General features: G+C 40.0%; 1 protein-coding gene across 1 annotated transcript in view; it reads left to right on the top strand.

The window, feature by feature from the left end:
- lrp8 (low density lipoprotein receptor-related protein 8, apolipoprotein e receptor) overlaps positions 1-27,990 on the top strand; it is a 161,027-nt gene that overhangs the window by 127,026 nt on the left and 6,011 nt on the right. Inside the window, 9 exon segments of the mRNA XM_035654111.1 lie at positions 1,973-2,144; positions 4,753-4,977; positions 5,518-5,636; positions 6,957-6,968; positions 6,971-7,095; positions 14,190-14,331; positions 16,686-16,838; positions 22,984-23,052; positions 25,763-25,935. Coding sequence (XP_035510004.1) covers positions 1,973-2,144; positions 4,753-4,977; positions 5,518-5,636; positions 6,957-6,968; positions 6,971-7,095; positions 14,190-14,331; positions 16,686-16,838; positions 22,984-23,052; positions 25,763-25,935 — 1,190 coding nt within the window.

Raw genomic sequence — 27,990 nt, forward strand, 5'->3', positions numbered from 1 at the left:
TCTCTCTCTCTCTCTCTGCAGGTAAAATTGATGGTTACAAACCTAGTAGTCAGAGGAAAATGATTGGATCCAAACAGTAGTAGAAATGTAATATTTTCTCCCTGTGCAGTAGCCCGTATTAAACCGGGGCTGAGGAAACCTATTGAGGGATGGTTGGCTCTGTGTGAAAGTATGAGTTTGTGTGTCTTTGTGTGTGTGTGTATGTCAGTGTGGGACTGTTGCCCAACTTTGTCTCTTTACGTGGCATTTCTGCTTTACTGGACAGTGTGGAGTGGAGAGTAACATGACAGATAGAAGAGAGAAGCAAGGATGAAGGAAGGAAACTAGAAAATGAGATGGGTGGGTATTTGTGCGAAAGAGAGCAAAAAGATAAAGACAGAGAGGGAACCAGGCAGACAGAGAGAAATCGAGGGCAAAAGAGTACTGCTGGAAAAATAATGGATATAAATAAAGGGAAATTATTGGAGTGCACTATGATGAATGATATAGATGGTAAGGTAAATGTCATGGATTTGTGAGTGTATATACAGTTTGTATAGGAGGTGAAAATACCGTATGCAGGCACGTGCACAAACAACATTTTTTGTGTCTGTGTACTAAAGATGAAGTTGACCTTGTCGACTGCATGAGAATTATTTAAATGCTTGAGTCATGCTCACCTTCAGCCTGCTGAAAAATGTGCCCCAGGTAACTGATGTGCCAGCAAACAGCACGCATTGCACACACCAGAGGAAGAGAACCCAGAAACACATTTTTGACATGCTGTTGCACTAAAAATAGAACAATGTGTCATGTCTAGTTTTTGGGCTACTTCATCCACCTGCACATTGTGCTTCATTGCTTCATCCAGCAGCAGGACACACACTCACATACACACGTTGCAAAGACAATGCTCTTTAAATGGATGTGTCCCTTTTAAACCTTCTTTGCTTTAAGTTTTTGCCACCTTAAATAATGTATGTGTTTTCTGCAAAGCATAATTGTGAGAATAATTAAGTAAACAGCATTATGTGCATGTGTGTGTGTGTGTGTGTGCACAATATATTTTTCTTTTAAATGGTTTATTAGGATGATTTATTTATGCTCAAATCATCAAAAATACATACTTTAAGGACCTAAATAGTACAAATGCAAAACAAGACCTCTTACATTATGTTCCCTATTTGGAGTAAGAATTAACAACCCAACACCACCCATGGTATCTTTGTAGACATAAGTTTGTTTTTAAAAATACTGAAAAGCATGTCATGGGGAAAATGACTAATTGATTTGTAGCCTTAAACAGTCTAAAAAGACTAACTTACTGATTTGTCTTTATCACAGTCAAAGTGGACAAAGACGTAAGGCAAATACAAATATAGCCAACATAAAATAGTTGTACAATTGTCATTAGATGGTTGTTGAACAGGATTTGAAATATATTGGATAATGGATTTAAAAGTGGCGGTTGCCATTGCCAACTCATCAATGTAAGAATAATACACAACACTCTGAGAATATTTCTGTGTTAAATGTTATCAAAATATTAAAGGGCAAACTTATTTTTAATTTGTGCAGTGAGCAGCACTGGCATAAAGTCAGTGGGACCTTGTCTGTCTCAGGCTCAGGAGCAGTCTGGATTGCACGTTAGCAAAAATGCAGATGTGCAAGTTCACCTTTCAAATACAGGTTTTGGATGTGTGCTACAATGGATTGTATCAAGGTCAACAAATGTTTCCATGTCACATATACACTAGCACGCTCATGATTGACAGTATCGCAAATGGCCCATGTCCAGTAGAGAGTGGGTTGAGAATGATAAATGTACTCTTTTGGGGTTACAATAATAGGTTAATGGCCGTCAAGGGTCTCCAGCCGCCTCAGGAGCTTTTTTGGCTCGTCTGTCCAATCTTGCCAATGTCAAGTAGTAAATAAATGGCAGAGACGTTCTCGTACGCGATTGTGACATGAATGTCTTTTGCCGCCCCATCAGGAAAGAGTCCATACCTGATGTTCACCAACCGCCATGAGATCCGTCGCATCGACCTGCTGAAGAGTGAATACGCACAGGTGGTTCCCACGCTGAAGAATGCAGTGGCCCTAGATGTAGACGTATCCACCAACAAGATGTTCTGGTGTGATCTATATCATCGTAAAATATACAGGTACATGTGATTTGTGTGATATTTACCATAGTATCTGATGGAAGTAAAATATTTGCTATAAAACAATGAATGACTTTGGGAGTTTGGATAATTCTCCCTCTTTGTTCTCCAGCCATTCTGTCACTCTGTTTCCTCTGTCCATCCATCTTGTCTGCTTCAACCTGTCACACCTTCTGGTAGGGAGACAGACACACGTGGGGTGTGTGTGTGTGTGTGTCAGACACACCTGGTGTATCATAGGTCCGACAGTAAAGGTGAAGCTGTTTGTCCTTCACACACATATAGTATGAGCACACACACAATTACTCATACTGTATGTATCATTACTTTGATCTTACGTGTGCGTGTGAGTGTGTGTGTGGTGTGGTGTGGTTGTGTGTGTTGTGTGTGTGTGGGTGTGTAGTGTGCGTGTGTGTGTGTGTGTGTCTCACCCTGATGGTTGACAGGTAGTGGGAGGGGCCTTCTATCATCTCAGCTGAGCCATATGCTCTCTTTAATTTCACTGCCTCAATAATCACCACCATTACTCATCTGCATACACACACACATACATCTACACCAACTCACCGATACACTCAAGGGCTTGTGACAGAGAAAGGACAAATGAACTCATTCGTCATGATGAACTCGACTTTGGAAGCAGCAGTAAACACACACACGTACACTTTACATGGCCAGCAACAAGTGAATTTATAAATCTACTTGGAGTTATTGTTGGTTGTGTTTGTCCCCCTCTCACCCTAAGAAAATAATATATTTTTATACACCAAAACCATAAAGGAATGCCATTGGCGCAGTACATTTAGACTTCTGTATCAGCTATAAATGACTTTGGCGGGGCACAGATGTCACGCACAACTGATTGGTTAGGGCAATCGGTGAGCATGAACACATCAAGCTGAATAAATGAAGTGAAACGAAATGGCAATTAGTCTCGATGAAAAAGTTATGGTTTTTCTTTGTACCTCCTTATTACCTTCTTCTCATATATAATGTTTCAAGAACGCTTTCTTGTTCCACTGATTTTTTAAATAACCGAATACCTTGAATCTTAATTGTAAGGACGTGATTGATCACACCATTTATCCAAACATCTAACATTTGCCGTGTATTTTCAAATGGAAAAAGCTGTGTATTTAAAAGCAATTCCTCCTCATTGTCCCTCACTGCGATGGTGTGATTTTCCTGGCTAATTCATAGTTATTAGCAAGCTACGGGTCGATGACTTGTTAACTTCTCCCCATGATGGAGATGTCTGTTGCGAACAATAATACAGCCAATTAAAGATGCAATCTGCTTACTGGTCTTGGACTCATCTGTCTCTGTCTTATTCCTTACTCTAGTCTGCCCTGTAATCGTCCCTCCATCCAGTTTATACTCGTCTATCGGAATATTTGTCATTAATAAGGACGTAATAAAAAATACCAATACTATGTGAAAGTATATGTTAGTAAAGGTTAGTAATTATGATATTTTATGCACGATATCTACAAGACACTAGGGTATGTAAAAAATAAATTGAGATTTGTTTATTATATTGGACAAGGAATATCGTAGATTATAAGTTAAATAAAAGTAAAATATGGTAAAATACTAGTCACAGTGTGGTATGTTTCAGAGTAAATTTGTGGTCATTTTTATCCCACAATTGTCTGTAATCTACAGTTCCTAATTAGACCACTGTTGCACCAATAACACAAGGGATTTCATCCACGTCCACTTTGCTCCGGCCCCCCATTTTAATTTGCTTTAAGTGAGAGGCAGATGTTGGATCCATGTTATAAACCAAGGGACACAAGAAAGAAGCCTTAGATTATCTATCACTAGCCAGCAGCAGGCTAAATTTCCTCCAATAGATAATGATGTCTGCAGTGACAAACAGTAACACAGCCAATTAATAACACAATCTGCTTCCAAGTCCCCTACTCATCCATCTCTACCTCATCCCTCGGTCCAACTACCAGCCTTCTCCTTTAGTTAAGCTGCTCCTCCCATCTGTACTCCATTCTTGTGCGCTTCAATAACGTGATGACGGGGTGTAAATTGGGACATTGCATTCCCCAACCTTTTAACAAGGTTGTCTTGTATTGTCTTGTTTTATAGCTCTCGTGTAGTGAAGACAATAATGTGCTGCGTATGACAATGTTGGGGAAGAAAGGGAAAATAGAAAAAGCAGAAATGGGGACAGAAGAATGAACCGACAGCAAGTGGGAAGCAAGAGGAAAATGGAGAGAGATTGAGAAGACGAGAGACACAGACAGGGAGAGTGACAAAAACAGAGAAAGAGGCAGGTTGTTCTATAAGCTGCTGAGAGATAAAGACACTCTTTCTCCCAGGGAGGTTCTTTTTGGTGAGAAGCCTGAGGTTGTTATAGAGGTGTCAGGTTTGGGTGCCCCTGACATTGCATTATCTAGAGTAAAGAATACCTGCTCCCCAGCATGTGCAAGTATCTAAGGCACTTAGTCCAATCAAGTCTTTTTCTCACAAGAAAAAGAGACCAGAATAAACAGTAACAAATCTAGCAACATGCAACTTTGTACTCCTAAATAATATGGTATTTCATTATTTCCACAACACTGACTGACAGCTCTTTTCTACCGTCCACCAGTGCTTACATCAACAAGGCCAGTGACTCGGCGCAGCAGGTGACTCTCATTGACTCGCTCCACTCCCCCGAGGGCCTGGCCGTCGACTGGGTTCACAAGAACATTTACTGGACCGACTCGGGCAACAAGAGCATCTCAGTCGCCACGGGAGACGGCAGGAAGAGAAAAGTGCTGATAGCCACTGAGCTGAGTGAGCCGCGGGCCATCGCAGTTGATCCACACCAAGGGTGAGTGAGAGAGGTTTGAGGGTGGGCGTGAGAAGATGGCAAAGGAGTTGAGTTGTGAGTTGTGAAAGGGTAAGGAAGGATGGAGGTTAAGAATGGCAGGAAGGAGGGAGTGGGAGTGGGAGCATGACCAGACAAGTCTGACTGCCATAAGTTTTTAAAGAGAAAATTAATTTTGTCTAAAAGTAAATATTTTCACTGCACCATACAAACACAATTTGTAGTTCAGCACAGCTTAACAAGTATTTGGACATACGACGTGACACCTGCTGTTTTGCACAGTATCTACATTCCTTCAGTGTCTCCAAGGCCTGTTTCAGAAGTAAAAGTATTGGAGAGAAAATGAGATAGTCAGAGAGAGTGCTCAAAGAGTCAGACAGGGACATTGTGTGACAGAGTACAGTAGATTCAGTCACATATTAGTTGTATTCTCAAAATTGACTATGACATTGCACATTAAAAACCTATTCACTGCCCCTTTTTTCTTCTTTTTTACTCAGTTGTACCCATCAGTGCCTAACTGGTATATGTTCCTTTCCACAGGTTTATGTACTGGTCAGACTGGGGAGGTCAGGCCAAAATAGAGAAGTCTGGATTGAATGGAGTGGACCGGCAAGTTCTGGTGTCTGAACACATCGAGTGGCCCAACGGAATCACGCTGGGTAAGGGAGGACAGAATACATAGCTTTGATCATGAAAGACTCATTGAAGAGGGCAAATAAAACTACAATGTACAGGGACAGGAAAATCAATCAGTTTTATAAACAAAGTTATAATGCTGATATTGGTTTTGGAGATAGACAAAAAAAAATGGTTTGAGTAAATTCAACTCAAAGAAAGAAACAATAACAGAGATGGAGGGAGGGAAAGAAACAGAGACAAACAGCAAGAGCTGAGAGAAGAAAACAGTCTAGGGGTGCTGCAACCCCTGAGTAGCTCTTATTGTTATGGCTCAGTTTGTGTCTGGCTCTCATCAATCAAGCCAGCGAACACGGGCCTCTGAATTAATAAGCCAGACGCTCTCTGCCGTCGATACCTCCCGTCATCCCTTTCAACTCCCTCTGCGGCCAATAGCCAATTTTTCTCTACTGCCCTTGCCTGAGGAGAAAGAGAGGCACACAGTTGCCACACTCTGTGGAATTGAGGTGTCACTACATCTGTATGAAAACAAATTATTTTTTAGAGTAAGGCGAATGAGAGAGTTGGCCAGACTTGCACTATACTGCTTTGGAAGAAGGGGTGGATTATTTTCCCCTGGTCATTGATTTCGCACAGAGCATGAGATTGTCTGAGTCAGGTGAGGTGAAGTTGTGAATGAAAATAAATCTTTTGTTTTTTCAGTTCTTTTTTGGCATTTTTGTTGAATCAGTTCCTTGTTAGGTTTACTCATTTGACTTGCATTTGACATTTTTTTTCACTTATTTGAAATCACAGTTTTGTAAGAGCCATTAAAGTGCCAAGCTGAAATGTTTAAATTGTGTTAACAAAAACTTTCAAATGTAACCAATGCTGCCTAAGATGTCTGTTGCTGTTAAATTTAATGGAATCTGTAAAACTGCAAGTCAACACATTACTTTGTGGCCCATAGCCGGAGCGCAAAAATTGAGTCCTAAAGTAGGCAGTATTGGGGACTGTTACGTGCTGATAGAATTGTAATACAGCAAAGTGTTCCTTTAAAGGAAGTCCACCAGGACTAATCAATTTGCTCAAGGTCACATATTTTCCCCAGCAAATAAGTCAACCGGCAATATTACAATCACATCTGTGTTTTCTCAGCACAGGGCCTCAGCCGTCATGTCAAAGAAGATTGATGGTGTAGCTACTGGGCCATTACATTCATATACCTCTCACCCTAGGCCTTTTCTTTTGGAATGACCTCTCTCTCCATCCATCTCCCTCTCCATCCTCCTTTTTCCTTCTTGGTTTTGTTCTCTCTCTCTCTCTCTCTCTCTCTTTCTTCTCTCTCTTCTCCATGTTCTCAGACTTGCTAACAGGCGTCTCTACTGGGTGGACTCCAAGCTGCACCTCCTGTCCAGTGTGGATCTGAATGGAGACAACCGCAAAGTTCTGCTGTCCTCCCTTCACCACCTGGGACACCCCTTCGCCCTCACTGTGTTCGAGGTACAGAAGGATTGAGATTCAAATCACAGCCACACAAACTAGTCCAACTAATGGTGCCAGAGACCTTTGAATCTCACAGTATGCCAGTAATTCGTTTGTACAAGTACAAGTAAAGCGTACCACACTATGCTATTACATGTTACCCCATCAAATACAGAGAGCTTATATTCTACTTCTTTAGTCTTTCATATTTTCCAGACCAGATGTTTTAATATTGATTTCTTTCCTTCAGGGTAGCTGTTACTTTTATGTTGCTTTTAGTTAATGCTGGCATGCTGAGAAAAGTAGGACTCTTGCAAAGTATAATCTGCTTTGTTTTCTTAATGTCCTCTTAAGCAGCTAAATATCCAGTTTACGGTATTAGCAAATTCCCTAAAATATCAGGCTAATGAAAGTAAAATATACAAATTAATACTAATTCTGGCATGAGGGTTTAATCGATTTCAAACCAGCTGCTTCAACAGCTTCAATGAAGCTGATCATAATATTAAGAGAAAACAAATGTACCTTGAATTACAGCATAATATATATATATTTATTTTAATTTTTCCCACTTTGGGACTTGGCATGGATCATATGCAAACACTTGGCATTGATTGTAGGAGGTCTCTACCTGAAAGGCAACAAGAAGTTACGTCCTTATTCGACCTCCAAAAGTAGATACACAACAGAAAAATAGGTCTGTGCGCACTTATCTCTGCCTCGTGGGTGACACTCTCCTATCTTGTTAGTTGATTCCCATCTTGGCAGTGTATTTCTAGATTTCCGGCGAGCCAAATTTAAGCATTGGACATTGTTTTATTATGGTGTTATTTATAACTAGAGCACATTGGGCCAGCTTCTTTGTCAGAGATGGAGGACTAAAAATACTGCAGAACAAATGCATGTAAGTTTTTGATGAATACTACGTGTCATTAAGGAACACCTGTATTGTTGCTTGTTACTGTAACAAGCACATACTGGTATTTTATAGAGTAAACTAGGGTGTGTCTGGTAAGAGAAGTTTGAGAGCTTAAGAAGTTGAGGAAGAGAATGAAGTAAATGAAGGAACATTGTCTGACTGAGAGATTGATTGAAAATAAATGAAAGATTGAGATGTTTTAAAAGTTTAGTAGCAAGATAAACGCGGAGAAGGGATTATCTTTTCAAGGGCTGACGAGTGTAGCCACAGTAGAGTACAGCAATCGATGAAACTAATTTGAGTGTATTTATTGAGGCAGGAGTGAGTCTGTCTATTAGAGCCCGTCAAGCATTGATGATGTGGAAGATGGAAAAGAGAACCAGAGGAGAGCAGGGGAGGGAGGATGAGGGTGAGAAAAGAGGAGAAATGTGAACAGGAATTGCCTTCTCCATTCTTCTGTTTGCTACACACACTGTGATGATGAGAAGCAAAGGGAGGAAGGGACATCCATCATGTCCAGCTGAGTGTGCCTGCATGTGTGTGTGTGTGCGTGTGTAAAAAAGAAGAGGAGAGAAAACCAACGTTTCAGGCAAGCACGGAAAGTTCATCCCTGGAGATTAATAGCCCTCAGCTCTTCTGGTCTTCGTTCTGTTGGTTATGACACAGACCAAATTAAAAATCCTTTAGCAGTGCAGCAGAGTGTCTTGGTCCCAACAGGCCGATAATGGGAAGTTTGTTTCTTTGGAGTTGCCTGTTGTTTGAGTTGTGGACTGAAACAATGAACCATTTTTGTCCTTTTAATTTAGTTTGTGTCTTATCTGGGAAATGAGCCTCAAAGGAGCATTTTTGACTCTGGGTCTGTGTTAAACTGCAGATTAGCCCAGTTGTGTAACCTGCCATACTTTACACTAGATAATGATGTATCATTTATTGACATGAGGAGGAGAATAATGGTTTTTGTTCATCATAGAGAGGTCTCTAAGCATGTTTGTGCTGCTGCAGGGGAAGAATCTAACTAGAGATGCAACGATTACTTGATAATCAGTTCATCTTTTTCTTTTCAAGCAAAAATGCCAAACACATTTGAGAACCAGATTCTAAACAAGATATCTTTGGATTTTGGGCATTTGGTCACATAAAATAATATGCAATAAATACCCAGGCTGTAACAGAAATTTTCTCTATTTTCTGACACTTTATAGGGCAAATAATTAGGAATAAAACAATCTGCAGATTAATCGATATTTAAATTATCCTTAGTTGCAACCCTAAATGTGATTGTTATATGCTAACTTATACTATTAATCTAGGCATTAATTATATGAGAAGATCACAAAAATAACATGTATAAGTTCATATGTAAAGTTTTAAGACACATTGTTTCACTTCTGACATACTTCCCACATGCATTCACATTTCCTCATACACCTGCATAAAATCATCATAAACATTCCCTTTCTTTACATACCCATACAACAGTTAATTTGAGTATGTGAGAGATATGAGGTTTCACAAATGTGAGTTAATATATACACATAGACTTTACCATAATACAGACTTTACATACATACATTCAGTGTGGCTTGTGGCCTGTACAGCCCCTCATATTCCTCAGTGATACACAGAACAATTCTGATGTACTAATCTTTCTTAAGACTGCAGAGGAGAGACACACAGTTCCTATATCTAAGTCTGAACACACAACCACCAAACACACACATAAAAAGACACACACACAAACACAAACCCTTCCAGTCTGTGTCACCCCCTGCCTAGACACCAAGCCCTGAGGAAATGTAGATCGCAGAGACATGCAGAGAGTAATGTTTTCTCTTTCTCTGGCTTTAGTATCATTGCATTACTCTTTATCCCCTCTTTGTTTGACTTGAGGGGATAGAGGGGAAGATGAGATGAGTTTTTGAAGAGAGTGGGATGGGGATTGAAAGAAAAAGACAATGGAAATAAACAAAGTCAGGAAGAAAGAAAATAATGGTGTCCTTTTACCATTACATCGTAGGAAGATTTGGTTTCAGAGGTCCTGCACCAAACTACAGTTGTCCCTTGCTTGCAGAGCACTAGCTGCGGTCCGGCCGGGCTAGTGCTAGTCAGTCACAATAACTCCTCTCTCCTCTTTTGGTCAACGGCATGGATTTGTGTCAATGTTCACCAAAATTTATTTCACCTTTTCGAGTGGATGCTGTGATCGCGACAATACCATTGGAATGAATTGATTTCAAAATGTTGCCCTTTTAAATACAGGCCTTTGCAGTATGGTCACATTTGACTTCAGTACAAACAAAATTGCCTTGCACCCAGGATCTAAAAAGATACAATGTCAAAAGTCTAACAGAGATAATAAAGAAATATTGAGTGATCATAGACGGTAAACAGTTTGAACTTGCTTATCAAAGTCAGCCAGAGTTGATTGGTACTCGCACCCAAACAGAAAACACATTCTTGAATTCTGTCACACAGGGATCAATTAAAGGAATGAGAGATTAAGTGAGACTTGAGCATGTGTGACAACAGCTTTAACAGAATAGTGAGGAAAATGTCAGTGAAGCCCTATCTGTCCACACCCACAGTCCAGATAAGAGGTCTAAGCAGCTAAAATAACTAGAAACACCTGTGTGGGTGTACCAGGCTTTAATACTCTTCTGCAGCTTAGTGGAGATTAACACAAAATGTCTCCTAACATCATTTGATTCCTACAAAGATTTAACACCAAGCATACATTATTTTTTTATGAATTGGGCTGATACAACCAAGAATACAAATCAAACCCAAAAGATCAAAGGCTTCAGAAGTTGAGTGGGTTGGCTTTGTTTGAGCTTTCATTTGTAGTATTCTGGCATGACATCTAAGTATGCAAGAGGCACCAAAAGCTCATCAGGCAGATGTGTCAATTTAAAAGGCCCCAGCATATGTCAGAAGGTTCTTGTGGGACAAAACCATGAAGGGCTGTTCTCGCCTTGCCCCTATAAAGACTTCATATCAATTTAAATGTAGTCCCATCCCCTTGACAACCGCAGACAGACTTGGCTTTGACTGAAGTGATGCAATGACATGTGTTCGGGAGAGCTTGTGCCTGTGCACGTGTGTGCAAGTCCTATCCTTCAACACTTGGAAGATTCACCTTGATTCTACAATGAAGAGCATTGACCTGCCCAGGTCTGCATTGCTGTTTGAAGCTTTCAAGGTGAGAAAAAGTGACAGATTGACAGTGGAGGAATTGAAAGAGAAAAACTGAGATAGAGGCTGACAAAGAGACAGAGAAAGATATCCACGGAGACAGAAAGGCAAAGGGAGAGATGGAATGGTAGATTTGAGTCATGTTTTATCAACATGGCTGATATTTGTCTTTGATTGTTTCAGCACTACTGTCATATGAGTAAAGGTTATCTGAATCTGAGTGAGGTGGAGATACAGCGATGGAGAGCTCAGTGATAGATGGAAAAGGAGAAGGGGAGAGAAAGGTTAAGTCCTCTGATAACCCAGCAGAAATGGAGAGCGTGGATTACAGCTGTGAGTGAACCACACACAGAGATACACAAATACATACTTATATACAGACACCAAACAAATCTTTCCAAACTTTGCCCTTTAAAAAAACCCATAAAACTGTTAAACACAATCTCAGCCTAATGGAAAAACCTTCTTATGATCTTAACGTCTCTGTGTTTTTCTTAATTGATGTGTATCTGCATAGATTGAGCAGTCTGTAGTTGCCGTGGAAACCAAGTTCCATAACCACTTGTGCAGCGTATCCTGTTATCCTGTAGTATCTCTTAAGAGAATTGTGAGGATGTGTTAGAGAGAGGAAGAGAAATCAAGAAAGAAGCTAAAGTGATACATGAGAGAATTGCAGTATTTATTCCTTCATTTCCAAGGTAACAGGGGCAATAGATTGCACAAGGGATTTTCACAATAGAGATAAACTGTAAGGTGTAGGTATATCTACCAGCATCCCATGGATGTCATGTTTTCTAGTGCTGTTGTAGTGGTTTCTGACCGATTATTGCATTAGCAGCAACAGGTCTTAGTTTATACATACAGTGTGTACCTGTAGGTTGATTTTAGGCAGCAAAAACAACTTGCTTAGCGATAGACTGCTGTTCATTGTAAATAGGATCTAGCACTGCAGCCTAGCACCACCCTCTGAGCTACAGAGATTTAAAAGAATCTCTGAGGTATTCTGACCCGCATGCTCTCAGCTGGCTTGGCTGGAGAAGTCAAGTCAAATCTATTCTATTCTCTCCAAAAAAAACTTTAATATGGAATACACATTGGTAAGAGCAAGCAGCAGACTGAACAGACAGAGAAGGACTCTAGTGAACATGCTCTATGGGCCCAAAAACACTTAGGCGTAAGGAAGCCTGTCAAGGCTTTTTTGGCCTATGTGCCCAGTGAGCAACGTTCATTCATCTTTGAATGCAGCATCCACTTCTCCCTTAATATAACCATGCTACAAACAGATTGTACGCCAACCCAAACGTCTCACTACTTCCTGCTTTGGCACTCAGCAGAAACTTTTTCTAAAAAGGACAGCGCAGAGTTGAAAGAATGTTTTTCTAAAACTACATAAACTGTTTAATTATAAAAGCCCATTTTTGTTTGGGTTAAACACTTGTGTTTGCCCACTGTGCACTGACAAGGCAAGTTATTTTCACTCCAGTGTAAACCACCTCCAAGAGGCCAAACCTCTTCTTTCTCATGGAATTTGTTCAATAGAAATAATTAAGATGACAAAAAAATCGAATGGAAGATAATACCGCTTTTGTTTTGTCATTATTGAAATCCCATATCAATGTTGTAGAGCGGTGTATGCCTGTTACTTTATCAGAAAATAATGGGCTTTTTTATCAATACAATCTTTATCACTTCACTGTGTTTAATTGGTAGTTCTGTTGAGATTTGCAATGCAAGGAGGAGTACTGCATTTTGACAGAAAATATTGGAAAGTGTTACTTGCTGAGCATTAATTGAGGAGTGTTAGATGCTCAAAGTGTGTTAGATGCTCAAAGTGTCAAAGGATACAGTTAAAATAGCACATTTCCCATTACAATATAACTTATTCAGTCCGTTTAAACCTCTTCTTGATTAAAATGCAATGCGTTTAACCTTACTTCAATAAATTATATTTTAGCCTCCAAACCTGTTTCTCATATGCCTTCAATTCAAAATTTAATTAAACTTACCCCAGGCATTAAACGTTTTCTTAAAATGTGTCTCTCCTGTCAAGTAAATTATAAATCCACAAACCTAGATGTAATCAAATGTTACTTGTTACTGAAGAAGCAGAGTAGAGACTTGGACTTTGACCATGGTAACCTGGGGCCATTATAAGAACATCCCAGGGCAATTTTTTCACCCAGATCCTCCACTGAAGTGGATGAGAGTTTAATCAAACAGCAATTGTTAGGATGAGCATATATGTCTGCAACTAACTGCAGAATTATTTCATTGGTACCCTTTCATCACAAAAACAAAAAATGCCGTGCTCCCCAGTGAGATTTCTTTGGATAATTGCTGTTTACTATATTTACATATTAAATGCTGTTTATTCTAAATAAATGAATTGCATTTGTATGCAGATGATGTTAAGTGTTTAAATGGGATATATATGGTAGCATATCAGAGTTAAGGAACACAAATGAATCTTAATTACAACAAATATGATTGGACATGGGGAAACAAACTTTAATTCAGTGTGACACAAACAAAACAGCATTGTGTTTGGCTACAGGGTAAACAATTTCTGCAACAATGTCAAGCTGCTTGGTAAATCTCTACATGGGCAACTCCCACGCGAGAAACTTATGGGCAATATTATTCCAAAGAGGCAGCAGGCTAATTGCTTCAAAGATGTTCTTGCTTTCACTAACTCAGTTCAATTGTGCTGGTAACAAAATTACTTCCTCTGTCCTATCTTTATTACTGCTGAGCTATTAGCCAAGTAATATCTATCTTAGCCCAAATAATGTAAAACAATCAGTACATAATGGCCTAGATGAAAAATAATTTCAAGACCTTTTATGCCAGTCTGTCATGGCAATCAGTGACTGGCAGTCAGATATTAAATCTGTCTTCTTTTTTAAACTTCACTGTTGTTGTTGAAGATGAAGGTTTCCGCAGATAGTATGTATATTTGTTAATAAAAAAAAATTTCAAATCTCTTTGTTTTTCTATTCAGGATCGCATATATTGGACAGATTTGGAGGATGAAGCAATATACAGTGTCAACCGACTGACGGGACACGATGTGACAAAGGTGGCAGAGCACCTCAACAACCCCCTGGACCTGGTGGTGTTTCATGAACAGAGGCAGCCCAAAGGTAAGACATACAGATAAAATGCTGGGAAACTCAGCAACTATGACATGACATAAACTTTCTTGTTTGTTTGTTTTTTGTTTTTGTTTTTTTTGTTTCTAGGGCAGTTTGGTAAAAGACAAAGCAGCCACAGCAAACTGATTAGACGAGTAGCTACAGGTGATGGGCTTGCATTCCAAATTGGGCATTATGGGCTCTAATCATAGTTACTCCGTGTACCAGTTATGTATAATGATTACTCGATCTAAGTGCAAACCCAGAAAAATAAGCCATAACCAAAAAAAATAAATAAATAAAGTAAATAAATAACCTGATGTGTGATTAGATCAATGTGTGTGCTGTGAATTTCAAATGATGGGTTGTGATGTTGTATTTTTCCCAGGATGGATGCTTTTCCAGATGTACGAACAAACACCTGTGTAGCGTGTGTGTTTGTGTGTATTTGACAGTGTGTATAGGCAAATTTGCTTGTGAGAGTCTCTGTTTTCATGCTTTGTTTTCTCCTCTCACTCAGAGCTCAAAGCAGTCTTGTCTAAGTGTCAGTAGGGAGCTAATTGCATTCTCTCATTAATAAATCAAGAGTTCTGTTCAAAGAGATATCACAGAATTAAGCATGTTTTTTCCAAAATGCCAACAAAAGCAAGACATAAAACAACCAGGCCTAACTAGGCTAAATTAAGACACACTGAATAAATTCTAGCTGCCCTGTAAAGATATATGAGTAGCACTGATAACAATGTGACCTTGAGTGAAGCCATTTTCAAGGTCAACACCCTCTTCCTTTTGTTTCACTGTTTTACCTTTCTCTCTTGCTTTTCATATCGGTTTTTCCATCATAAAATATGCTTATCCAAACAAAACCCAAAAGGGAAGATCATCACTGTAGTAGTACACATCAACACATTTAAATATGGCTCCAACCGAACATGTCTTCATTTTTTTTAAACTACTTCCTCAAAAGAGCCTTTTCTTCCTATCCTCTCTTTGTTGTGCTTTTTTATTATTATCCATTCAGCTTTGCTTTGAAGCCTAAGTTCCGTGTTTTAGTTCTTATCCCAGACCTAAGGGATGCAGCACAGAGAAGCAGGAGGGGGACACTGGAGCGATTGCAACTTCAGAACAACATCATTCAAAATGTTATCTCCATCTCTCTCCGTCTGTGCTTATATCTTTCCTTCTCATCTTACTTTATTTGCTTTCCTATTACCTATTTTTCTCTCTCTTCCTCTTCTCTCCTCCTCTTCCCTTCCACCCTTGTGCCCCTTTCTTCCCCCAGAATAGAATTCAAATGTTTTGTCATAATGTATCATGGCATTTCAAAGACTTGCTTTTACCCAAAGATTTTAATTTATTCTTAATATGGAAAGCAGGTGTATGAGTTCATATTACATGCTTTTTATGCTGAGATATCGAGAATAAATGTATTCCCAGCCCATTCAAAACTCACTGTGTGCAGTGAGTGATAATGCTGTTTCCCTTTATGGCTGATGATTCCTCTGATGTGCTGCTCTCTAAAACTATGCACAAGTCAGGAGGCTGAATCGACCGCGACCTGACCTAATTCTGGTGCTTCCCCACATGACAAGAGTATCTTGGTTAGGAAATTACATTTAAATTTTTCATTGGAATGCTGAGATGGGGAAAAAAAAAAAGTTTAGACACCCTTGTCTTAACCTAAGCATCTCTTCACTGGACCGGAAAAAAGGTTGTGGAATAAATGTAGCCCATAAATAACACTGTAAAAGTTGGTCTCAGGATCTATTTATTTATTTATGTTGTTTTGCAGTATGGTACACAATAAAGTTAATAGGTAGTAAGTAGAACAAGTATTTAGGCTGATTAGATACTACTACAAATGCTCAAGAGCCTATGCTCTGACTTGGTGTTTTTAAATTTGGGGTCCAGATTTACCCCCTACAAGCACAAGTATAATATCCATCCAAAAAACAAAATGAAGAAAAATAATTATTAAGCCATTACACATGCCAACATGTTTTGCTAGGTCAACTAGAATTTTTTAACTTTTGTACAGGGGCTTAGATTCTTCTTACCACTAGCTTCAGTTCACATTTACTTTGATGCTTTTGATGCTGACCAAGACCCAAAACTGGGACTCTGTCTTCAATTCTTAATAGCCTTTTCTTATTAACTATTCTGGTCTTCGGTACACGTAAACCTCTGTGCTCATCACCCTGGCACTGACATGAGATTTCAATTTACAGAACATTTGGAGAAAGCACCACATTTTGATAAAAGTCCTCAGTGAAAGTTTCTGAATTTTTGTAAAGGAAAATGTGCAAACTCATATTTACCCAAACCCTTTTTGATTCTCTTCATTTCTGCTTGTGTCCCTCAAGCCCCCGATACCTGTAACATGGGTAGTCTGCCCAACGGCGGGTGTGAGTACCTCTGTCTTAAGGCCCCCCAGATTACAGACCACTCTCCCAAGTACACCTGTGCCTGCCCTGATGGCATGGAGCTGGGACCAGACATGAGGCGCTGTGCTGTAGGTAAGTCGGTCACACTATGAAACCTATAAATCACAGAGTCCAGGAGCACACTTAATTAAAGGGATTGTGCCGAGGAATGTCACGCGAAGGCTACGTGTGAGGCCATAAGGATATTAAACTGGTTTCACTCTGAGTGAAAAGCAGTCCACCTCATTATTAAGTATTTATACATATCTTTAAATAAATGTTCCACTTTAAACTATTCAGTACATTGGTGGAATCCTACCATACACATGGATCGCTATGGGAAACATCTCATGTCATTATAGACTAGGATATAGGAAATAGGAAATACTAAAAGGGTTATTTTTTGGTTATATATGATGACTTGAAACTTGGGCTGTCTTGTCAAATTTAATTTAGGTTCTTCTCTCACCACAGCAAGACCAAGTCAAACTCATTTCATAATAGGTTTTAGATCTAAAACCTATAGCTTACCATACTGGTATTCCCACATGTAAAAATGTAATATTTGACGAGATCCACTGAATCCTTTTAAAATTCTAAGTAAAATATATACAGTATATGTGTGTATTAAATACAATAACAGTTATGCATATGAAGTGTGTTGCTTGCTAGTGGGGAAATAATCTGCTCTTATACACAATATAGCTTTTATATTTGTAACCATTATTTGTCTCAAATAACAAAATAGCCTATTGACTATTGCAGCTTTTATCACTAGTATCAGCCTTCAACAATTCAAAATGTTTGTATCTTATTGTATTAATTATGATTGATTCAAAAGCAAACTCCTTCAGAGAATTTGATACCTGTGCTGACTGTAACACTATCTTGGGAAGTGGGTCAGGGATTCTCCTAGCTTGCCTGTGTTCCCAGCACACCTCCATTATTTCCCTGACCTTACTTCACCGCTCAGCCAGTTCCCAGCCTCTACCGTCGCCACATTTCACATTTGTTAAGTTGTTATCCTTAATGAACCCGCTCGGTTGTTGCAGCTCTTGTTTGCACAGGTGAGGAGAAAGGAGCTGACATAGAGAAAAGGGAGAAAGAGATGATGATGTATGTAGGCTACCATTCTGAGAATCCCTCTGAGAAAGGATGGGGGGGAAAACATGGCCCCTGAGCATGAATAGAGAGAGAGACCACTCACAATTTTTTGACTTCCTAATGCAGTACAAGTATTTCTGCTGAGCACTTATTAAGCCTTGATAAAATGGCCCCTTTACATTATGTTCCTCTTGCTCTCTGCTTTATGTCTTTTGGAGCAATACCTTATCAGTTTTGCAGCAACCATGAAATGTTTTGGAAATTCCCAATCAAATCGCTTTTTCTACTGTCATGTGGTTGTGTGATAATGCAAGCAGAAAGGTATATCAAAGGTGGCCTGTTTATATGTGGTTTATGCAATATGGATAAACAAAAAATGGATCAGAGACAGAGCTGGAGATGATAAAAAAAATTCTATTCACTGTATTTGTATAGCATTAAATCATAACAGAAGTTATCTCAGGACACTTTTCATAGAGAGCAGGTCTTATCCTTATAAAATAAAATTTAAAGGGACCCAACATTTCCCACATGAGCAAGCACTTGGCAACAGTGGTAAGGAAGAACTTCCTGTTAAGAGGCAGAAATCTCAAACAGACCCCGGCTCTAGGTGGGCGGCTGTCTGCCTCCACCGATTGGGTTTAGAGAGAGAGAGAGAAAAGGAGAGAGGGAGGTAGGGGGAAGGGCTTTAATAATAATAATAAAAAGCCAGTTAGCTTGAGCTAGACACCCTATATACATTATATCTGTGTCATTGCTTAACTGTCGCTGTTAAATAAACAAAAGGTGGATAAAGCATACCTGATATACCCTTCTAATACGAAGCAGAGGTTCATTACCATGTTTGTCATCCATCCACATTTTGGTATTGAAAACTAGGGCAGGGAAAATATTCACTATTATATTTTTCTGAATTGCATGATACAACATTGTTCTTGTTCTAAAATGTCTATTATCCAAATGAATGATTCTAAGCTTAACAAAGTTGACTGCTTTGAACATCCGTTTACTTAGCTTCCAATATATGTGATCATTATTTTAACTCAGCTATTTAAAGCTCTGGGGAGTTTGGAGCTTGTTTTAACTTTATAATCTACGTGCTGTATATTGATGCCCAAAATACTACAATTCTAGTCGACGTACTCGCCAGCTGGCATCTTCAAGTAAAATCCCAGATGCTAATGATTATTGTCTTGTTTCTCTTGTGCAGTTCGACCCAGAACAACTACAACAGCTGCTCCGACCACCACCACCACAACTCCCACCACAACCACTACAAGCACTACACCAACTAGCACAACTGTTACCACCACCACAACACCCCCTACCACAACGACCACAAGCACCACTACCACCTCTGCTGCTACGACACTCAGGCCCACCACCAGACGTCTGATGACGCCAGCACATCCTCAGACCCCCAGGAGCACCTCTACTGAGCAGCCCCGGACCCCCGCTGCTACAAGTACAGAGACGACCAGTTTCAGCAGCACAACTCAGACATCCACTTCCACACACACACCCCTATTGGGCCCAGTGGCCCCCAACAGCATTCAGAGAGAGAGCAACGGCAACCTCTCCCACAGAGGTAAGGCTCGTGGTGAGCAGGGTTTGTACACAGGAATGTGAGTTTGTGTGAAGTGGGTGTATGCATACTGTGTGTGTGTGCTGTGAGTGTAATACTCCGGTGTTATCACTGCCGCTACCACCTGCCATTAAAGCAGCGGGGAGCTGAAAGCCACTACTTACATCAGCTTCCCTCCTCTCTCTTGCTTCTCTCCCCCTTCGCCTTCTTGTCTGACCATCTGTCTATCTACTGTCCTCTTTCCCTATCCCTGCTTTTCTATCTGGCACACACACATACACACACTCAGTAGTGTATCTCTTGGTCTGCTTGTTGTAGGTCCCTCATGAGCAGTGTGTAACAGAGCTGTCAGAGCTAACAAACGACAGTCCGCTCCATTCTCACCTGCCACCTCTCATCACTCATCCTTACTTTCTGACAGCATTTCTTACTCTCTTTGTCTTTCACTCTCCTCCTCTCTTTCACCCTCGCTCTCCAAAACTGGCAGCCTTCTCTGCAACAATCAAGCTTAACTGGCACACCAGAAAAATTCTGCTTTACAATTTGTTGCCCAGACAAACAATGACAGCAGAATATAACGGCACTAACAATAGTTTACAAAGCCACGCTAAGACTTAAATTGTATTTGGTAGCCGAGAACAATCCTTGATAGTACCGCGAAGCAAAATTGATAAACCACTGTGCTGCACACCACATGGTGTGATTTTGTTGCAGAAGTCTGTTCTTTTCGACTTTCTTTGTGGCCATTGCTACATAGAGACATTAACATGAAATAGTGGTAACTGTCAGAATGCTGTAACTATTTCAAGTCATTTGTTCCTGTAGAGAGTTAGAAAAAAATCACCAAATAAATAAATCCAAGTCCAAATAAATAAATCCAAGTCCAAATAAATTTCTCTTTTAAGTACTGACTCTTTCACATTCAGAGTTTCTGTATGTTCTGCTATTGCATCCCCCTTTTCAGACCAGTTACAGTAAAACAATGTCAAATACTCAATGGATTCATGCAGTTACGTACACACTAGAAGAACTTTACGTAATTTCTGATGCTTGAATGGCCTACTGTTCAGCAGATAATAAAAGATAGAACAGAAGAAGTAGAAGGAAGTTAAAAAAAAAAGCAAGGAGGGTTAGAAAGATTGCAAGCTGCTGTAGGGTTTGAACTCAGATTTTGAGATCTGAGACATTTCTCATTATATTGAGGAACCAGGAGAGTAAGGGCTGATGTTTAAAAATACAGAGGGAAAGGAGAAAAGGATGATGAAAGTGGGTGTGAGAGTTGGAGGAAAAGGAAGAATTAGAGGCATAGGTGGGACAGGGAGATGAATGAGGAAGAAGAGCGAGGAGTAAAACTTGTTAAATGAAAAGATACGGTGAGAGACAATAAAGAGGCCATAGAGGAAAAAGAATGAAGAAAGCACAAAAAGGAATATGACAGCACTTGAACAGGGAGGATGGGAGTTATAAAATGACACACGGTTGGGAGGGAAAACAGCATTTACAAGGATAAGAAAATGGATGGAAGAGAGGTAGGAGAGAAAGTGATTTTCTGGAAATTAAAGAGAATGGCTGCTACAGTGAGTCTCATCACTTTGGGGGCCTGAGCTTTTCAGAGTTACTAAGAAGCAGGAACATGTTTTCTCTAGTCTCTGAAGTTGTCAGCCTCCTCACCACAACACAAGTGCTCCAGATGAGAGGTGGAGCAGACACGGATGAGAAAATGGGGCATGAACAAGACGCGTCTCCAAACCCACGGGCCATGTGTTATAATTTTCAACTCAGTGCACACTGTCAAGTTTGCCAGCATCAGCTGTTACACATGTGCGGCACTGTGGCTGGCGTGGTGGAGCGAGGAAGAACCAGGAGTTTCAGGAATAAAAGATAAACCACAGCTGGTACGCAAAGCTCATATGCTCTTACAAATATGAACCTTCACTCTTGATGGCAGTAATGATTGATCAGTCTGCTGTCTTGCTGTTAAACAGACAGGTTTTGCTTGTTCATACTGTCTCCAAAGAGACTTCTTTATAAAGCACTTTCAATGTAAGTGATGGGTGACAAAATCCACAGTCCTTATTCAGTGTGAAAATAAATGCAATAAACTCTATCTGAAGTTAATATGAGGCTTCTGCAGTCACTCAGTTAAACAAATCAAAATATCTTTCAGAGTTTTTGATTACAGCAAGCAAAACCATTTCAATGTATGGGCACTTGGAGAAATGTGTACCTGTCCTTTAATTTTGGCCACCCCAACTGTAAGGACTGCTTTCAAATGGGTTTTCCCTTTGACTTACAAAGACATTCAGAATGATACAAATCTTCCTTAAGCTTTGGCTCAGTGTATGCAGTTAATATTCCTACATATTGACTTTAATATTATCTACCGTGTATACCTTAGGTGACCTATACGATGATAGGGTTATATGTATAGGAGACTGTATGACAATATAGGGATGTAAGTAGGGAGGTTTTAATGGAGGCAGACAACAGCTAATTCTCTTTGAACTCAAAATCCCTTCAGCAATAATAATCTTAATGAAACTGAGAAATTTTCTCACTTTCTCTCTCACTCTCTCTTTGACTTCACTTTCCAGGACTGCTTCTTTCATAACCGCTGCTTCAATAAGATTCTATTAATCCGCCCTTTAGATTCTTAAGACTCATTGGACATTACTCATCCTTTAAGAAAAGCCAAATTCACTTCTGCTGAATCAGGATTCAGGCGCCTCACTGCTCATTCTGAAGTCATATCACCTGCTGTGCCTCTTTATGTTAAAGTGCCATTTGTGTGCGTGTGTGTGCATTCATCGTACGGCTTTTATTGCTTTTATGAGAGAAAATATGTCATAATTGTATGTCCCATCCGTCACCTCCCATCTGTGCTTTTTTACGTGCTTACAACTACACAGAGTCTCTTTCAAGAATGAGCCAATCAGTATGCAGGGCCAGCGCTGTGATCTCTTCTGTTAATCTTCCTCACTAGACTTCATTATACCCATCTGATCACACTTTGTCTAATGGCTAACATGCTGCTAATAGGAGGGTTGGGAGCAGGATTAATGTCAAGCTCCACACCGACCTGTTGGGGTGAGAGTTGAAGGGGAGTACGGATACAAAGCAAGAAGATAAAGAATGACTTGCAACACAGTGTCATGTGTTTATTTTCACTCTCAAGATCACCTGGAGTTTGTTTCAAACCTCCAGTGAAAGATGTATTGCGTCCTAAATCCAAATTTGTTTTTTGAATTGTATTAGTAAAAAATTTGATGCATTACTCCCTGAAATTGCATGTGTCTCCTCTTGTATTAAAATGCATCTCATTGCATTTTTATGTCATCCTGCATTCACCAGCATTTCATTTACACATGCAGTCCAAAGTAAAATCAGATGGATTCTCTGCCCGTATATTATGCAAATAAGTTGTTTCCAGCACAATGCTTCAAGCTTTTTGTTTCTCTCTAGCAAGGCCTTAGGGGAAGGTGTTTTGGAACACAACTTTTTATTTAGTTTTATTTTTCTTTCTCTCTTTTTTTCTTTTCTTCATCTCAGCTGCGAGTGATCACTACCTCATAGGTAACAACATCACAGTAGCTGTTCTGGGGATAGTCATTCCTATTGGTGAGTACTCTTGACTTTCTCGCTGTGTTGCTTTTTGCCCGCCTGCTTCTCCCTCCTTGCTTCTCCGTCTCAGCTTGTCGCTCAAGTCCTGCATGTTGTGTGTGGATGTGGTATTTTATATGTCTGGCGGAGTGTGGACTTGTGTGTGAGTGACTGGGTTTTAGAGTGTTTGTACGCCCACCTGACTGATTAAAATGAGTATGTTTTAGATAACAATTTGTGTCTTTTGAACGTGCAAGTCCGATGTCAGCCTCAGCAGCGATGCTTGAGCACAAAATAACAGTTTAGTAATTGAGAAAATGTACTGAGCTGAGGTATTATCCAACAATAGCATCCTGGCCTACGGCTAGAAAAAGCCATTATTGGCCAGTAAGCTTGTCAGTGATGGCCAGGCCTTTGCAATGTGCACATTATGTCATTATTAAAGAGATTTGAGTAAATGGGAAATTCAGTTCATGTTTTGTCATCACATTTGACCAGCTGTTATAACATTAAGCTCATGTTCCCACTCCGATCATACAATATTGCCCACACTGAAATCAATCCATTGCTCTGACCTATTTGTCTGACCCAGTGGACTAAAAGTGGCTCACACAGTTGCTGGAATCAGTTTTTGAATGGTAGGAAATATAAAAAAACTGAAAGAAGGCTTAATGAGATAAAATGTATATTTCCCAGGTCAAAATCTCCACTGTTTCAGGCCAAAAACATAATTTCCCAGGTCAAATAATATATTGTTAGGGTATAAAAAACACTAGGCCACCAAACTACCATACAATTAATATAAGGTAGGCCTTCAAAGAGAATGCAAGTTCTTACAGTCAAACCAGCTTAGTAAAGTGAATCTATTGTATTAGCTTTCATTAAAATTAAAATCAAATTTTATGGAAATATTTAATACTTTCATGCATAACCTAACTAACTAAATCAGCTGCATGTGCAAATGACCTTATAGTAGCAGCATATGTCGCTAATTGAGATCTCTTTCATCCCTAATATTGAATACTTTGATCAATTATGGGAGCTCTAAAACATTGTATAGCAGTTTTTTTCTCTTTTCATTCTCGACGATTGAGATATCAGCTCATTAAAAACAACCCCAGAGACTGTTAACCCTTTCCACTCCAACCCCCATTATGTCCTTCTGCCATTCATTGCTGCCATAAACTCCCCCATTCTGCATTTTTTGGCAGCTTTGACACATTAATTACTGTTGGAGGTCCACCAGGGCCGGATTTCTGCACCCCAGTTCTCCACTCACATCCACTAATGCACCACGCCCACCCACGGCTCCACAAGGGGAAACAGCCCGACAATGATTATCAGTATTTAGCCAAAGTCAGGCTGTTATGCCACTCTCTAATTGGAGTGAAATTTTCTAAATGAGACAAAAGCTGATGTTTTTTTTTTTAACCAGTGAGCATTTAGAGAAGAACAAAGGAGGATCTGGGGTTTCCAGCCCAGTCACACAGGGATCTCGAGTGCCTATCCAACAAAAGAGCAATTAGATGGGGCTTCCGCAGGGGATGCAGACACATATATGGATGTGAGCATACACACAAAAATACACACCCACACACACTTGTTTTATCTCTCCTCATTGACACACGTCTGATTTGGCTGTTACATATACATGCACTATGCACACACAGGTCCTACAGGGCAGTTAGGCAGCCATGCTGATATGATAATGAGCGGAGAGAAACAGAGCTTATCTCAAATCCTCCAATCCCCCTTTCACTCTCTCCTTCCCTCTTCTTCTTCCCCTGTCGAGTCTCGTCTCATAACCCCATCCAAAAACTCAGTCAGAGTCAGGCTGTCTGCAGATAGTGTTTAATTTCTTTGCCAAGGCTAGTGCAAAATTATAAATCATAGCCCAAATGTAGCATAAGAATAATACGGTGATGACAGTTAAGCAACCTTGCTGGTCTTTTTTTCAAAACTCCCCGAAACCCTAATCACTGGCTTCAGGACCTTAATTTTACAAGATTTAATAGAAAAGTCTCCGTGCTTCAGTCTTTGTGTATGCATGTATTATGTATGCGTGTGTGTTTGTGTGTGTGTGCACTTGTCTCTTGGGTGTGGAGTTTATAGAACAGTGTGTGTGTGTGTGTGTGATGGTCCATGCAGGCATTCATTGTTGCAAATTGTGCATGTGCATTCAAGTTTGTGTGTATTTGATCATTGTGGAGACTGAGATGGAATGTAATAGAATATGTATATAGTATATATATACAGTTTGAAGGCTCATTATTTTCTGTTTTTTAAATAGCAGGTGGATGTACAGGATGGATATTGTAATCACATTTTCAAATGTTTTAAAGAACAAACAACACCAATGAATTCTCCAGGTTTTTTATAACAATGTTGCTTCTTTTGCTTTTTGACTGTTGCACCTAACAACTTTTTTATTGCTTTTAAAGGGAAACAAGTAGATTAGCCCGATAGAGGTAAAAGGTACATTGCAACCTAATAAAATAAAATAAAATAAATTAAAAAAAAACTTTGATCATTCCATTAAAGACGATTTAAAAAAATAAAGATTAAGAAAATAATGAGCCCTCAGTAGATTAAGAAAAGTATGCAAGGTGTGTTTGTGTGTGTGAGTGCTTAAAGCGCCGCTCTGTGTCCCCTGGGCTGTGTTAACGCTCCCGCCGTGTGTTGTTGTTGTGTGTGTGTTAAACACATGCAGTCCCTATCCTTGCCACAGTGGTCATCGGATTACTCTGCACTGGCGGATACCTGGTTTGGCGCAACTGGCGGCGCAAGAACACCAAGAGCATGAACTTCGACAACCCAGTGTACCGCAAAACCACGGAGGATGACGACGACGAAATTCACATCGGGCGACACAGCGAGTCCATCGGCCACGTGTACCCAGCAGTGAGTGGCAGCCACAGTCAGCCATTCATAGCGCTTCCTCTAGGGGGTGGCATCACAGACAGCAACTCTCACTGGTACTCAGGGGCCCCAATGCTCTCCAGCGGAAAATGAGAGAAGCTGCAGAGGAAAGGAAGGAAGGAATTTGGAATATTTGGGATATGAGAGTATGCGCAGGGGTTTGGAAAAGCCCGTTTGTTGTACATGTAGGCCTGGAAAGAAAGGACAGGCTTGCACATGCACATGCCCACATTCTCACATAATTCTTTCAGAAATCACTGAAGTAATCATACACACACATAAGCCCTTCACCAGTACATGATATTCACATTTATTTCACCTTCATGACCATAACCATACAGTACATTTGTTTAACATTAAATCCTTGTTGCCAACTTGCCATACCATTTATTTGTACATTGCGCTAGTTTTTCTGGTCGTTGAAGCATTTGTTTTGTTACTGGGAGACATATGTTTCTTATAAAGCTCCCGTTTCCCAACAAAACTCCTAACACGAAGCAGCCGATGCAAAAGTTACTCTTTCTTTCAACATGGAGACAACAGAAGAAAATATGTGCCACAAGGTAACATCCTTGTTAGAGAGGAATTTTCTGGATGTTTCATTGTTATGTTTGCTGCTAAAAATGATAACAAAGGGTCATCCAGAAATTAGAGGGGTACTGAGGCTTAAAAATGACTGCTGTCTTGATGCAGTATATATGGAAGAGAGATACATAATGAGGGACGCCCTGCAGCGGCATCTGTTTATTAGTAGGACAAAAATGTTTTTAGTGTTGCGATGCCTTTAAAGAGAAAGAGGACTAGCTATATAGTCACCTCTGAAAGCTCACTGAAAGGACAGGAGAGCACAGGACTAAACCATTCTGCAAATAAAAATTAGATTTTTAGAGTGGATAGTAACATCATGATATATACCCTATGAGAATTTTATGTTTTCATTACACTGTAAATGAGACATGACTGATAAAAAGGGGAGCACAAATCAGAAGCAAGGACAGTCCAAAATAGAATTTCTCATATTCTGTATTGAGTGCAGTTGCAGAAACCATTAATCTCCACATTTCATCAGTTGCAGACTACCCTGTTGATTTTCCATTGATGCAGATGCATTTTTGAGACTCACTTACTGAAAATGAAGCTGCGTTTTCTAAAACCTGCAGAAACAAATGCAGCTGTGCACTCAAATTCACTTAAACGTCTAAAAATGGTGTCATCAGGACATATATTGAATATATTTGTTGTTTTTTATGTAAGGCATGCAGGGAAGGGCAGCCAAAAAGGATTATGGGGGGTGGGTGTCTAGCGCTTTGATCGGTTGGCATGGTAACACAGATTTCTTTGTGTTGCTCCGGAGAGAAAGGAGGCAAGGAATTCTGGGTATCACTGGCATGATGACAGGCTGGAGACACACACTCACACACACACTAAACAGGTGCACGACTGAGTCATATTAAGATTCAAGGTCGAATTACCAACCACCCGCAGTGAAGGGCTACAGAAAGGGAACTATACTGTCTCTCTCTTGTCTCCCAGTTTTACTACACATATGTCCAAATCTCTTTTATTGTCTTTACTTTTTTTTTTACATGTTTTCCTCCTCCTTTCCTCTCCTCTCCTTTCCTTTCTTCCGTGGCAATGTGGCAACTCAGACAGCCAGAGAAATCAGGTTGACATTATGTGGGCCAGACATTTTCAGCCGTAGGCAAGCATCCGGCATTCCTCACATAAGAGCAGCCAGTGAATGGGGGAATGAACAAGGGGGAATTGGAAAGAGGAGCAGAGGAAGGTCAGGGAGAGGTTGGAGAAGTGAGGACTAGAAGTAGAAGAAGGAAGGAAGGAGCAGGAGAATGGATTCTATATGAACCTGCCATTTCTTTTCTTTTCTGGGTGCCATCTAGACTTGAATCCCTCTTTTTCTCCTGCTTTTGTTCTTTGTTCTCTGTCCATCATGCTGCTTTTTCTTTTTCTGTTCTCTCTCTCCTCTCTCTCTCTCTCTCTCTGTCTCTCTGTCTCTGTCTCTCTGTCTCTCTCTCTCAT

Source organism: Morone saxatilis, unplaced genomic scaffold (assembly GCF_004916995.1).
Source record: "Morone saxatilis isolate NCDOM2014 unplaced genomic scaffold, NCSU_SB_2.0 Contig12, whole genome shotgun sequence".
Classification (NCBI taxonomy): domain Eukaryota; kingdom Metazoa; phylum Chordata; class Actinopteri; family Moronidae; genus Morone; species Morone saxatilis.